General features: G+C 29.9%; 2 protein-coding genes across 2 annotated transcripts; one reads left to right on the top strand and one right to left on the bottom strand.

Annotated features, from left to right (window-relative positions):
• Positions 1-741: 741 nt before the first annotated feature.
• LOC114162407 lies at positions 742-1,883 on the bottom strand. Its single transcript, XM_028046281.1, has one exon. It carries the CDS (start codon positions 1,597-1,599, stop codon positions 1,279-1,281), a length of 321 nt encoding a protein of 106 aa, XP_027902082.1. The 5' UTR covers positions 1,600-1,883; the 3' UTR covers positions 742-1,278.
• A 5,532-nt stretch (positions 1,884-7,415) lies between these two features.
• Positions 7,416-9,593, top strand: LOC114195279 (zinc finger AN1 and C2H2 domain-containing stress-associated protein 16-like). Its single transcript, XM_028085700.1, has 3 exons — positions 7,416-7,446; positions 7,544-7,712; positions 8,581-9,593. Exons 2-3 carry the CDS (start codon positions 7,614-7,616, stop codon positions 9,349-9,351), a joined length of 870 nt encoding a protein of 289 aa, XP_027941501.1. The 5' UTR covers positions 7,416-7,446; positions 7,544-7,613; the 3' UTR covers positions 9,352-9,593.
• Positions 9,594-12,486: the final 2,893 nt, after the last annotated feature.

Below are 12,486 nucleotides of genomic sequence, written 5' to 3'. Positions count from 1 at the left end.
ACCACACTACTTTTTTTTTTCGTTCAGCATAAGGATCAAAGTGCTTGACTTTCTTCCCCCACTTTATTCATTACAAAGAAGAGTTATATACTAATAATTTAACATTGAATCTATATTCTTATAGTGATATAATAATATTGATAAATTACGATGGCTTGATTTGTAACTCAATAATTTTACTAATTTAACAATTACGAGAGGTTTATGTGAGGTGTGAAGGGTGGAAGAAGTTGAGTGCATTAAAAGTATATTCCAATCAAGGTATTCATTGCTGGAAAAGTGGAAATTACTTCATAAAGCTTCTAGAAATAATATTTTGGAAACTTTAACTTTTAATCATCGTTTGATGGTTGTTGTGAACATTTGAGCTAGGTTAAGTTAAGAAGTTGAGAAAGTGTTAATTCTTTTGACCTGTAGAAAAGTTTAGTTCTCAGAATAAATTGCAAAACTCTCCCTTTAACTAGTTGTTGTAGCAACGGTAAGTTTCCAACAGGGGAATGAAAGAAAGCTTGGAAACTCTGTTTGGCTTTTTAATAGCATCGTGCAACGGCATGGACAACTTTTGCTTTGTACTATTGAATAGCAACTTCTTGCAATCATGCTTGTGGCATCTTTAAACACACATTTCAGATTCTATGAAAAAAAGTAAAATCTAAGGGGCCAAAGTAGCAATCTCCTGAAGATTTCTGGGACACAAATTAAACCTTCTCATCATAACTTACTCCACTAACTTGCTCATAAACAACAGTGTCATATTTCAAAAATAAATCTCTTGTAATAATGCTGAAAAACTGTAGTGTCCTTTTCCTAAAACAATCACTTCACTTCAACCAACTTTCAACTAAGATAAGCTACAGACAGATAAAAAATGGCTTTAATGCACAAAGACAAAATTTCAGATTTAATTTGGTTGATTAATATTCTGTGAATCTCCAAGTAGCACTACTAGCATGATATACATCTCTGCAAATGTTGGAAGATGTTTTGTTTGAAGAAACTGAAATAAGCTCTTTTACTGGGACAATGGTGTTTGAAGAAGAAGAAATGAATGAGCAACAAAATAAAACCAAAACAGAAAGTTCAATAGCACAACTAGGTGAATCTAACATGAATATAGGTTCTGCAACTGACACAATGCTACTCTATACATCAGCTATGTAACTTTTCCCCAACATTTGTATCATCACTTGGCTAGCCAAAGCAAGCATTTATCAACTTCTATACTGACTTACAATGTTTGTGTTAGAATAGAATGCATCTGATAAGAGCCTTTCTGATTCATTTACTTGCATCCTCTGCTGGTGCTGGTGTTGGTGTTGGTGCTGGTGCTGGCTTTGGTTCTTCTGGTGGAGGTGGAGGTGGAAGTCCTCCATCAATGCAACTTCTACACTTCTTTTCAACCCAACCTTCTATGTCGTTCTCCCCATTGCCCCCAAAGTGTCTTCCACCACAAAGTCTAGCAATCATTCCTGCAATCACACCCACTATTGTGATCACTGCTATGACCACCACCAGTGTCTCAATTGACCTATGTGAATACCGGTTTGGTTCCACCACTTTGGGTGGTGTCTCAACAAAGGGCTGCATTTCACTCCCCATCTTCAACAAAATGATTCTGCTCAACTCCAACACAACCCTGAATATAAAGATGAAATCTTTATTGGCCCAGTTGAAAATGGTGAGCCTATAATGGCATATATTTATTGCAAGTTAAGCAATAAGAGAAAAATGGGGAAATGAGACAGCACAAAGTTGGATTCTGGTTTCTGAATGTCAAGCATAGAGTACACAGTGATAGTGTCAAAGTGAGTGGGGTATCATTAACTACTACTGATAAATAAGTGAGAAAATGTGTTGTTGTAGCTATAAAATAGGATTCCAGTGGTTATGAATACATGTCATTTTTTTGTCTTTGGTCTTTTTATGTTATTATGTTGCATTTCTTTTTTGTTGGTCTGCTTTATTTGACTGGTTTCCTTGTAAAATAAAAGAAGGTGTGACTTTTGAGGTGCGAAACATAGATGAAGGCCAAAAGCTTCTGACTCCACATTAACTCATTAATAATATATGGTTTGAAATGGGACTTATAGCTTGTCAGAGGGATTCAATGGACTGCATTGCAATTTGCAACCTCACCCTCAAATTATTTGATTTCTCTTCCCTAGTTTGTCCTTTGTGATGTCACATGTTAATGTTCAATCTTTTAGTCTGTGAGACTGTGACCCCCCAAAGAACATGGTGATTTTGTTTGTTTTTCCTCTCGAAATTTTCCCTGGGCTTTTCCTTGTCTCTTATATGTCTTTAGCATTTTGAGAGTTATGAGCTCTGCATTCCCCTCTGCGACTCAAATTGGTGGTTTGTCAAGTAGTAGAAACTTTAATGTGTACGATCACCTGAGCATTCAAGAGAAGGGACATCCCTCAATGTGACTCTTCAGACAGACCATGGACCATCGTAATTTGCTTGACTCAGATATGTTTGTTCTAGTATCAAGATAAGGAAAAACCACAATTTTTTTCTTCAAAACAGTATATTTTTCTTTCTGTGATTCCCATATTTATTTTCTGTATTTTTGGGTAAATTTGGTTATGTTTCTCTAAGGGGTATGGTAGATGACACTTGTGGGTGTATAGTTTACGTGTCACTGTTTCAGGCATTATTACTTGCATGTTGATTCAGTAGTGCAAATTAACAATTATGACTCATGTGAAGACGATTCCTATGAAATCATTTAGATTAGTATAAGGGCTTATTACTAAATCAAAAATTATAATTATGAATCAGAATACAAATTTTTTATTTAAGTTGAGTAATAGAGGTTCAAATACCACAATTTAATTATAACTCGATTTAACCATGACATAAAATAATTAATATTATCTGCAATAATCTTTTTCATAGTTGTCGCATAAAGAATCTTACACATGAATTATGATTTAGTACATCTCATAGTTGTCACCTAAAGAATCTCACTTGAATTATGAACTGCTGCATCTTTTCTACGGGACAATCGAGCGATCTGCAAATTCAAACCAACCATCTTCACATCATGTAAAGGTTTAGGCGTGTTTTTCTTTGTGCTTCATTTTATCTTTCTTCGTGCTCGTGTTTTCTCCGCAGCGTTGTTCCTTTATTTCGCTTCTCTCTCTCCAACGTTTTCATCGGTCGTTTTCATTCGCTCTCAACGTTGTCGCTGTCGTCGCTCATTCGTATCTCACCGCTATCGTCGCAAGCTGCTTCTAACTGAACTATCATGTTCACATTGTCGTGCTACCATACCACCGTTCCATTCTAATTCAAATCTTAAGTAGGTCTTTTTCTTGTTTTGATTTTTTTTTTTAAATATGGTTGTTTATTGAGTGATTGTTTTTAATTGTATATTCCATTTTGAATCATATTTTAATTGTTGCATTATTTTTTTTAACGCATTGGTATTAAATAAGAGGAAGACTTTGATAAATTAAATTGCTTATTTTATAGAAATTAATATTTTAAGTTTTGTCATCAAAATTTAAAAAAAAAATGCATAAATTTAAAATTGTGAATCTAGAAATAGTTTTTTTTTTAATTTGATAAAATTGTAGAATTTTATCTAGTTGAAATAAAAGTTGTATGTACTATAGTTACTTGAAGATTGATTCGTTAAATGGGTAAAATTAGTTTATTTCATTTAACTTTAAAATTACATTATTGTAATGACTGGTGAGATAAGATGTTTTTATGTTCCTCGTATTTCTTTTATATTGAGTTGATTCTTAATTTTTCATTTGAGATTCAATTAAAAAAAAGTTATCAACTATCTCTATCCATAGTATGAAACAATATTATGGTTTAAATCATGTATTTTTTTTTCAATTTAATCTTTTATTGTAACCATTTTTAAGTTATTAACCGATGTGACCTTATTAATTCATTTTTTTTATTTTTAAAATTTTTGTTATTTAAAAAAATTTGTTCTCGTGTCAAGTTAGCATCATGTAAGGTAGTAGCTGTGTAAACTATCAATATCAAGTATCAGTGTCTTATATCTAATTAAGTCCCAGTTTTTGTTAATTTATTCAATTCACTCCTTTCTTTTTTTCAAAATAATTTTTTTTTTTCTAAATTGAAACCAAATTTAACTTTTATATAAATGTTATACTTATTTTTTTATTAAAATTCACATTTTTATTAAATATTTCTTTAATTACTTTTAAATCAACTTTAACTATATTACTAAAATATAATTATTAGATTTATGTTTGATTTTTTTTTACATGTAAAAGATAGAGTTATAGTTGATTTAAAAATATCAAGAATTTTTCTTCTAGTTTTAATTTAGTTTTAATTTAACTCTAGTCCTTTTTTTTCTAACCAAGTCTAACCCTGTTTTTAAATCAACTTTTACCATATTTTTTATATTATAATAATATAGTTAGAGTTGGTTTAAAAATAATGAAAAAATATTTAGTGAAAACTTGAATTTTAATAAAAAATAGTAAAACATTTATATAAAAATTAAATCTACTATCAATCTAGAAAGAAATAAAATTGTTTCATTTTGAAAAAAAAAATCGAGGGTGGACAAATTAACGAAAATTAAGACTAAATTGAATATAAGACATTCACATATGATATTGATATATGACACTGACACTACAATATGACATGATGTTGATTTGACATGTAGACAATCTTTTTTCAAAATTTAGAAAAAAAATAAAAAAATTTTAAAAAAAAAATCACGAACTGACACATAACATACATTATTTACATTTTATTAACCATTTAAGCATCATTACAAAATAGGACTAAATTAACTAAAATTGAAACTTTATTGAACATAAAAAAAATAAAGAGGATCACATTGAACAAATTGGATGAAAATTTAAAATAGTATTTAAACATTTATTCATATAAAGATAAGAGGAAAAGGTATTGATAATTGTTGTATGGAATCTTAAATTATCTGATTGGATAGTTTAAGAAAATTAATAGTTTTTTTAGCAGTTTACTAGTACATATATTTTAATTTATATTTCATAAAATTTGATTCATTTTATTTTATATGTTAATCTCCTTATGCATATTTGATGACACTTTAGAAATATTAACCATTTTTTAATAGCTCATTAGTACATATATTTCAATTTATATTTCACATGTTTAATGAAATTTGGTTCATTATATTTTATGTTGATATTCAAATATATATTTAATTATGGTTGATTATCATTTTTATTTTGTGCACGTGAAGATTACTGAAAAATACTATCAAAATTTTGTGAAGTATAAGAAATATGTATTAAAAGTTATGTACAAATTAGCTATGAAAAGTTAACCTTTTTTAACAGGGGTTACATTTTTTTTTTTAAAGTTGGAGTTACATTAATTTAAACTACACATAATGCTAATGCCGATTATGTACATATGGATTGAAATTAGATTAATTTAGCAGACATAAATGATGAGTACAGTGAGAAAAAAAAATTATACAATTTGCATAATGTGATAATTATAGTAGTGCTGGTGGAGTAAAGTTTAGGTGTCCTTATGATAATTGTCTAAGAGGGAGTAAAGTTGATGCTACAAAAATTAAGGATCTTTTCGTGTGAAGGTTATGTGTGAAATTATACAACTTGAACATGACATGGTAAATTATTTGATTCCACGGTGGATGATCCTGCGGAGGAAATTTGATTGAAATATTTGATTAGTGTTTTTGGAGCAAAATCCTTTGTTCAAGCTGTATATGAAACTATGTTCAGGAACGTAGAAAGTTCCTTGTATCTTCCATCAACTAAGTTCACAGTTTACATAATTGTCAATGATGTTAAAGTTGATGAATTTTAAGACAACCAATAAATGAACCGATTTAATAATTTATTTTTGTTATAGGAAATACATTATCTAATTGTATTCATGAGAAGAAGATATTTTGTTTATGAGTATAAAGTATAAAAAAAACGCATACATGTTCTAATAATTACATATTATATAGGAAACAATTTTGAATGGTTGAAAATGTTTAAAAATGTGAGTTATCACGATATAAACTGAAAAACGAACATGCCATGACAAAGGATAACCCTATATGGATGTTGTGTGGTATTTTTTGATCATTCCAAGGCTTAAACATTTGTTTGTAAATTCAAATGCTGCCAATGATAAATCACATGTAAATGAAAGGAAATGTGACAAATTGTTACAAATTATGGGTACAATTAATCTAAAGTGTAATATTTGTTCTATCACCAAAACTAATTGTTCTTGAATCATGTTTTACATTATGGGTGCAATTCATCTACATTGTGTTTGGATAAAGAATTTTAGCAATTATAAGAAATTAAAATACATGATATTTAAATTACTTACAATTCAATTTTCTTCATTCTTTAAATACTTTGTTTGAATGAAGTAATTGAAATATCTTATATTTTTTTTTTGTTCGAATAGAGCATTTTGATTTTTCTACTAAGGAAATATTATATTTTAATTCTTTTTTAATAACTCAGTTTTACCATTTATTCTTGAACAACTTGTTTCAATCTTTGATTGGATTGACTTGTCTTGACATTTGATCCAACAAACTCATCTCAATCTTGATTTGAGTTGACTTAACTTGATCTTTGGTCCAGATCGATTCCTCCCGACCATCGATCTTGACAAACTCATCTGATCTTTAACCTGAATTGATCCATCTCGAATCTTGACTCGAACCGAATCGACTTAAGCTTTGTTCCTATTCGACCCACTACAACTCTCAACTAGGACCAACTAGCACATTTGGTTTCTAATCTTATTCTTTAATTAATGATATTTTGAATTAAAGTATTTATTTACCAATTTTGCTCTTTAAATGATTTTTTTTAAATTTAATATTTTTTCGGTTTGATTACTTCTTTAAATTTAATCTTTTCTTAAACTAAATTATATATAATAAATTATGTACACAATAAATAAAAACCATGTATAATAAATTATAACAATTATTAATATTTATTTTTGTTATAATAATAATGATTTTATTATTATTTTTAATTATCATTGAATAAAAGTAAAAACGTGCGATAACATACGTAGTCATGAAAAAAAATGTATAGTATGTCCACTATTTTAAAAGAATTTGAGTGATTTGTTGACAACTATGCTAAATTGAATATTCATTAATAACCGATATTATCATTTTTATCCTTTTAAGAGTTACCTGATGTACTAATGCTTTAATATTTCAATCAGAATGGTTGTTCTGTTCAATTTCGTAACATGTTGATGTTCATGTTTGGACACACTGAAGCGACGGAGTGGAAACGGCAGAACAAGAACCAATTAGTGTGTTATATTATTGTCGGAATTAATCAAAAAATTAAAATAGTTTATACTCTTGCTAATTATATTTTATTAATAGATTAGGTGAGATTAGATGAGTTTTAAAGGAGACGATTCCCTCCTTTTCCTGGATTTCTGGTTAGCTCTGTCATCTCTTTCTTTCCACGCTATATCCTCTCAATTCAACCAAAAAATTTCTCTCTCAAAATTCACATTCGATTTTTAATTTCTGAAGGGAAGGAGAGAGGGGCAGAGAGGGAGAAAATTCGTTTTCTCTCCTCTGCGTTGGGTAAATCTTAATTCCGATGGGGACTCCGGAATTTCCAAATCTCGGCAAGCATTGTTCTGTTTCCGATTGCAGGCAACTTGATTTCTTGCCCTTCACATGCGATCGCTGTAATCAGGTTTTTCAATTATCCCTCACTCTCTTTCTTTCTTCTTTTTCTTTTCTATTAATTTATATGCTTATACTCTGTCTATTTCATCATTATATGATTACATTCAATAATTTATATTTCCGCGTTTTTAGCTGCCAAAGGTCATTAAATTCACATCCAATTTCAAATTTCAGTTTCAAATTTGCGCATGAATGAAAGAAACATAATTACAAGATCTAGTAATGGTGTTTCTAATGCTGGATTCCCTATAGAAATTTATCATCATCATTAATGAAGTTGATTTTGTTTTGTATCGTGACTCTGAATAAAATAAAATAAAGAAACTGGTATCTTCTCGTTTACAATTACACTTTCACTCATTTCCTCAAATTTTTGTGAATTTCTTGGTTTTTTTTTTGTGTGTATTTGATCCTATCGATCTAAGGGTCTTGTTGAGTAAAGGCATTGATCAGGAGATTTATAAATATAAATTGTTATTGTCAGAGATAATGCATCGGAAATCATGAAAGAGTGTTACTTGACTCTCAGTAAATTTTTTTCAACTAATCGTAATTTTGATCTATCTTGTAACCTAAACCTCTAATATTGTTTAACAAGAATGTTGAAGTGGTAATGCAAAAGACCAGTAAAGTTATATTATCACGAATATGCAGACATTACAGGACAATAATAAAGTAAAATATTGTCACGTCCATATTTCCATTAATATCCGGGTTAAATTAGCAAAACTATCCAATTAAACGAGTGGGAGAGTAAAATTTGCTGGAAAAATAATGGGAACACAACATTTGCAAAATTGAAAAGAATGCAATGAAACTTCTAACAATTTATGAACTCTTTGGTTGAGCTAACACAAATGCACAATTTCTTGCAGATATTTTGTTTGGAGCACCGAGGTTATATTGAGCACAAGTGCACAAAGCCCAACAAAGACGATGTCAAAGTTGTCATATGTCCCCTCTGCGCAAAAGGAGTTCGCCTCATTCCAGATCAAGATCCCAACATAGCTTGGGACCATCATGTTAACATTGATTGTGATCCATCAAATTACCAGAAAGTGACAAAGAAGAGAAAATGCCCTGCCCCTGGATGCAGAGAGGTATTGGTTTTCTCCAACACAATCAAGTGCAGGGATTGCTTGGAAGACCATTGTTTGAAGCACCGCTTTGGCTCTGATCACAAATGTTCTGGTCCCAAAAAGTTAGAGACAAGTTATTCATTCATGGGTTTATTTACTACGACTAAAAGAGAGGAGCCAAAACCCAATTTAACTTCCACAGCATCATCTAAATGGACTTCAAGCTTTCTCAGTGTGGCTTCTAACATTCGTGCCTCGGCTGAAGCGAGCATGTCAAAATTGAGCAATGAAATTAACCAAGTTTGGCTGGCAGCAAGGGATGGTGCGGGACCGAACAGTGGCAGTGGAAATAAAAATGATCTTCAAGAGGAAACTTGCCCTCAATGTGGTGTAAAGTTTTCCTCTGCGATTTCTTTGGTGGATCATGTGCAAAAAGTTCATGAAAGCAATGGGAAACCATTAGGGGTTAAGAAGATTGATGCGTGCCCCAAGTGTAGTAGAGGGTTTGTTGACCCGGTATCCCTAGTGGAACATATTGAGAAGGATCATGGTGGTTCTGCAGCATAGAAAATTCAAGTTTTTTAATGAATTTTCTTTTTATACATATTATTCGATCATCATTTTGTTCTGTTTTATAGCAGAAGAATGTGAAGATGAGGCTAGGTTTGTTCCCAATGCTCTTGTAGTTATGTCATTATTTAATGGCTAGATCACTGTGTCATTTCTTCAAACATTATACTTTCATGTTTAGAATCAATCCCATGGCTTCACTTGGGCCTGTTTCCTGATCACGTGTTCTGCTAGAATCAAAATATTTTTAAAGACATGAAATTTTGATATATCAGTGACTGAAATTTAGCAGATTTTTCATAAGAGAATATGAAATCTCGTTTTCTAATTTCCGTATCCGGAAAGTCCTCATTTTTTCAATGTTTGCTCTCTTATCCTATGTTTCTAAATAATTAAAAATATTTTAATTACAATAACAAAAGTAATTTTCTTATCGAATTTATTAAAGATCAAATTATAAAAATATTTGTTGTCATCGTATTCTCTTTACATTTTTTCAATGAAGATGATTCATGTTTGGTATTTCAATAAACTTTACATTGGTCATTAATGACCTAATACAAATGAGAGTTCATTCAGTGATATTAGATAATATATTAAATTATTAATTTGATTCCTCTATTTAATTGATTAAGCTCATTTGGATTATTTATTATCAAAAGTTTTTTATTTTTTATTTTTCTTAACTTCTAAAAGTATTGCTGTTACCGTTTTCTTAGCTTAGATTTATAATGGAGATGTCTTAACAAATGGTCTCTATGCCTTCTCTCTTGATTGTACGAGAAAAACAACATGATTCGATTTTAAAATTGAAGAGATTAAATTACTATGTTAATAATAAAATAATTAAATTAAAATTAGTATTTTATTATTTTTGCAGAACATAAATTATTGACTTAATTAATTTGTTTTCCATATTTACATCTTTAATTTACTTTTATGTATATTTTTCTTTTAATTAAGTTCAATATTTATTATATATAATCAATATGGTATTTTTTTTAAAAATAGCATTTTTTTGGTATATATATATATATATATATATATATATATATATATATATATATATTTGGAAATGAGACACCCTTCCATGTTTCACTCCATTTCTTTTCAAAATTCTCGCTTGCCTGGATTTTCACCTGGCAACACCAATTTCGGAAGGATCAATCCTCCAAGTTACTCCCAGTACTTGGAAAACAACTATCCGTCAAATGGTGGGACAATTTTGACGCCACCCATGCAAATGCTCAAGGGGTTTCATCTTGGTTCAAGAAGAACCCTAAGGCCCTCAAGCTTGCCGATCCAGAAACCAGCCAGTTTCTCAACCGGAAAGCCCAGGAATTTGTAGAAAAGTTCTACGATTTTAGTTTTTTGACCCTTAAAATTTTCAACGAACCAATTTCTCTGAGTTGTCCATTCCTCAGAAAAGAATTCACGTTGGAGGGTAGGTTTGTCTATGGTGTACCTATTCATGATAACCATATTGCATTTCAGATTGGGTTGGAGAGTGAATCTCTGTTTTAGGTTCATCCTCCGGATTGGAATAGATGGGTCGAGGGATTTGAGACGCAGTGTCAATCCCAGCTAGACGAACTGAAGAAGGGACAGAAGAGAAAGATCTTCTAGCCGACCTAAAGTTTGCAGATCTAACAGAGTTGGATCCTAATGACCTAGTGGTTCTAAAAGAACTACTCCTATTAAAGGTTATAGTAACTTCACCAGCTGGGTCTTGATTGATTTCCCTAATCTCAGGGGTTGATCTAGGGGCGGCTGTAACCGATTTGGTCACAGTCCAAGATTCAGGAAGGGATACTTCATCCCAATTGACAGAAGTGGGAACCACTACGTTAGCCTTACTAAAGTCAGTAAGAAAAAGGGTGGTTGAACCTCAATCCTATAGAGGCAAAACAGAAACAAATCAATTTCTTAAAAGATGATCTTTCTTTTGAGACAATCAAAAGCCATTTAACCAAATCATCCATCCAAATGAAAATTTCTAATCTTCGTACTCGAATTCAGAACACCGTTTGTTCTGAACTCCCTAACGCTTTCTGGGAAAGAAAGAAACATATGTATATATATATATATATATATATATATATATATATATATATATATATATATATATATATATATATATATATATATATATATAAAAGGAATAAATTAAGAGTTAAATTTCTACGTTGGGTAGAAAAAATAAATTTAAACATTATATAGAAAATGAAAGACACATAAATTTATTATTTTAAAGTTTTGGGTTAAAAGTGATTTTATCTATAATAATATATAAAGAGGATTTCCTTTTTTGTGTTCACATTTCAAAATATCATTTTTATCCTTTAAAATATAATTATTTATTATTTTTTTTAAATTGACGGTTACTTTTACAATTTTTAAAAAAATTGTCTATCTCTGTTTCTTCTCTTCTTCTCTATTGATCAACCGTTTCAGTTATTCTCTCATCTTTTCTGATATTTTTTTAGTTTATTTTTAAAATATAATTTTATTTTATATTTTAACTTAATAACATTACATTATCATCATCTAATAATATAATATCATGCATATTTAAAAAATGCGTACAAACATGTGCGAGACAAGCAGTATCGCGTGTATGTTAATATGTATAAAACCAACGTTTCACAAAGTGGTTTTATAACCATAATCTCTCAATGATTATAAGTCTCATATGAAAAAAAATTCCAACAAATATATATATATATATATATATATATATATATATAATAAATAAACGAAACTTCCTTTTTTAACTTATTGTTTTGACGTGAATGTACCATTTAGAATTTACTTTAGCAGTTGCACGATGCTGCAGAGAAAAAACATTCTTGGTGAGACTTCGTGTAGCTGCTGTATGGGAAAATCACAATAAGTTATCTACAAGTATGGTGGTAGCTTTTCAAGATTTAATAACCTTTTTCAATTAAAAAATTTAAATAAAAACTTCCCACAGATAGATTAAATCAAGAAATTATTTCACAAAAAATCAATTATGCACATTGTGGACAATAAGAGAAGTTGCACTATCATGTTCACCTCTCTTATATTTATACACACAACAAACTCGCATTTTTATCGATACATCTATTTTATAATATAAGATATTACTTT

Source organism: Vigna unguiculata, chromosome 1 (genome assembly GCF_004118075.2).
Source record: "Vigna unguiculata cultivar IT97K-499-35 chromosome 1, ASM411807v1, whole genome shotgun sequence".
NCBI lineage: Eukaryota > Viridiplantae > Streptophyta > Magnoliopsida > Fabales > Fabaceae > Vigna > Vigna unguiculata.
This window is presented reverse-complemented; position numbering and strand designations above follow the sequence as displayed.

Bases quoted from the DNA above. Each gene is read 5' to 3' on its own strand.
- LOC114162407 (XM_028046281.1), bottom strand. From the start codon at position 1,599: ATGGGGAGTGAAATGCAGCCCTTTGTTGAGACACCACCCAAAGTGGTG.
- LOC114195279 (XM_028085700.1), top strand. From the start codon at position 7,614: ATGGGGACTCCGGAATTTCCAAATCTCGGCAAGCATTGTTCTGTTTCC. The intron at 7,713-8,580 runs GTTTTTCAATTA...AATTTCTTGCAG, and splicing joins CATGCGATCGCTGTAATCAG to ATATTTTGTTTGGAGCACCG.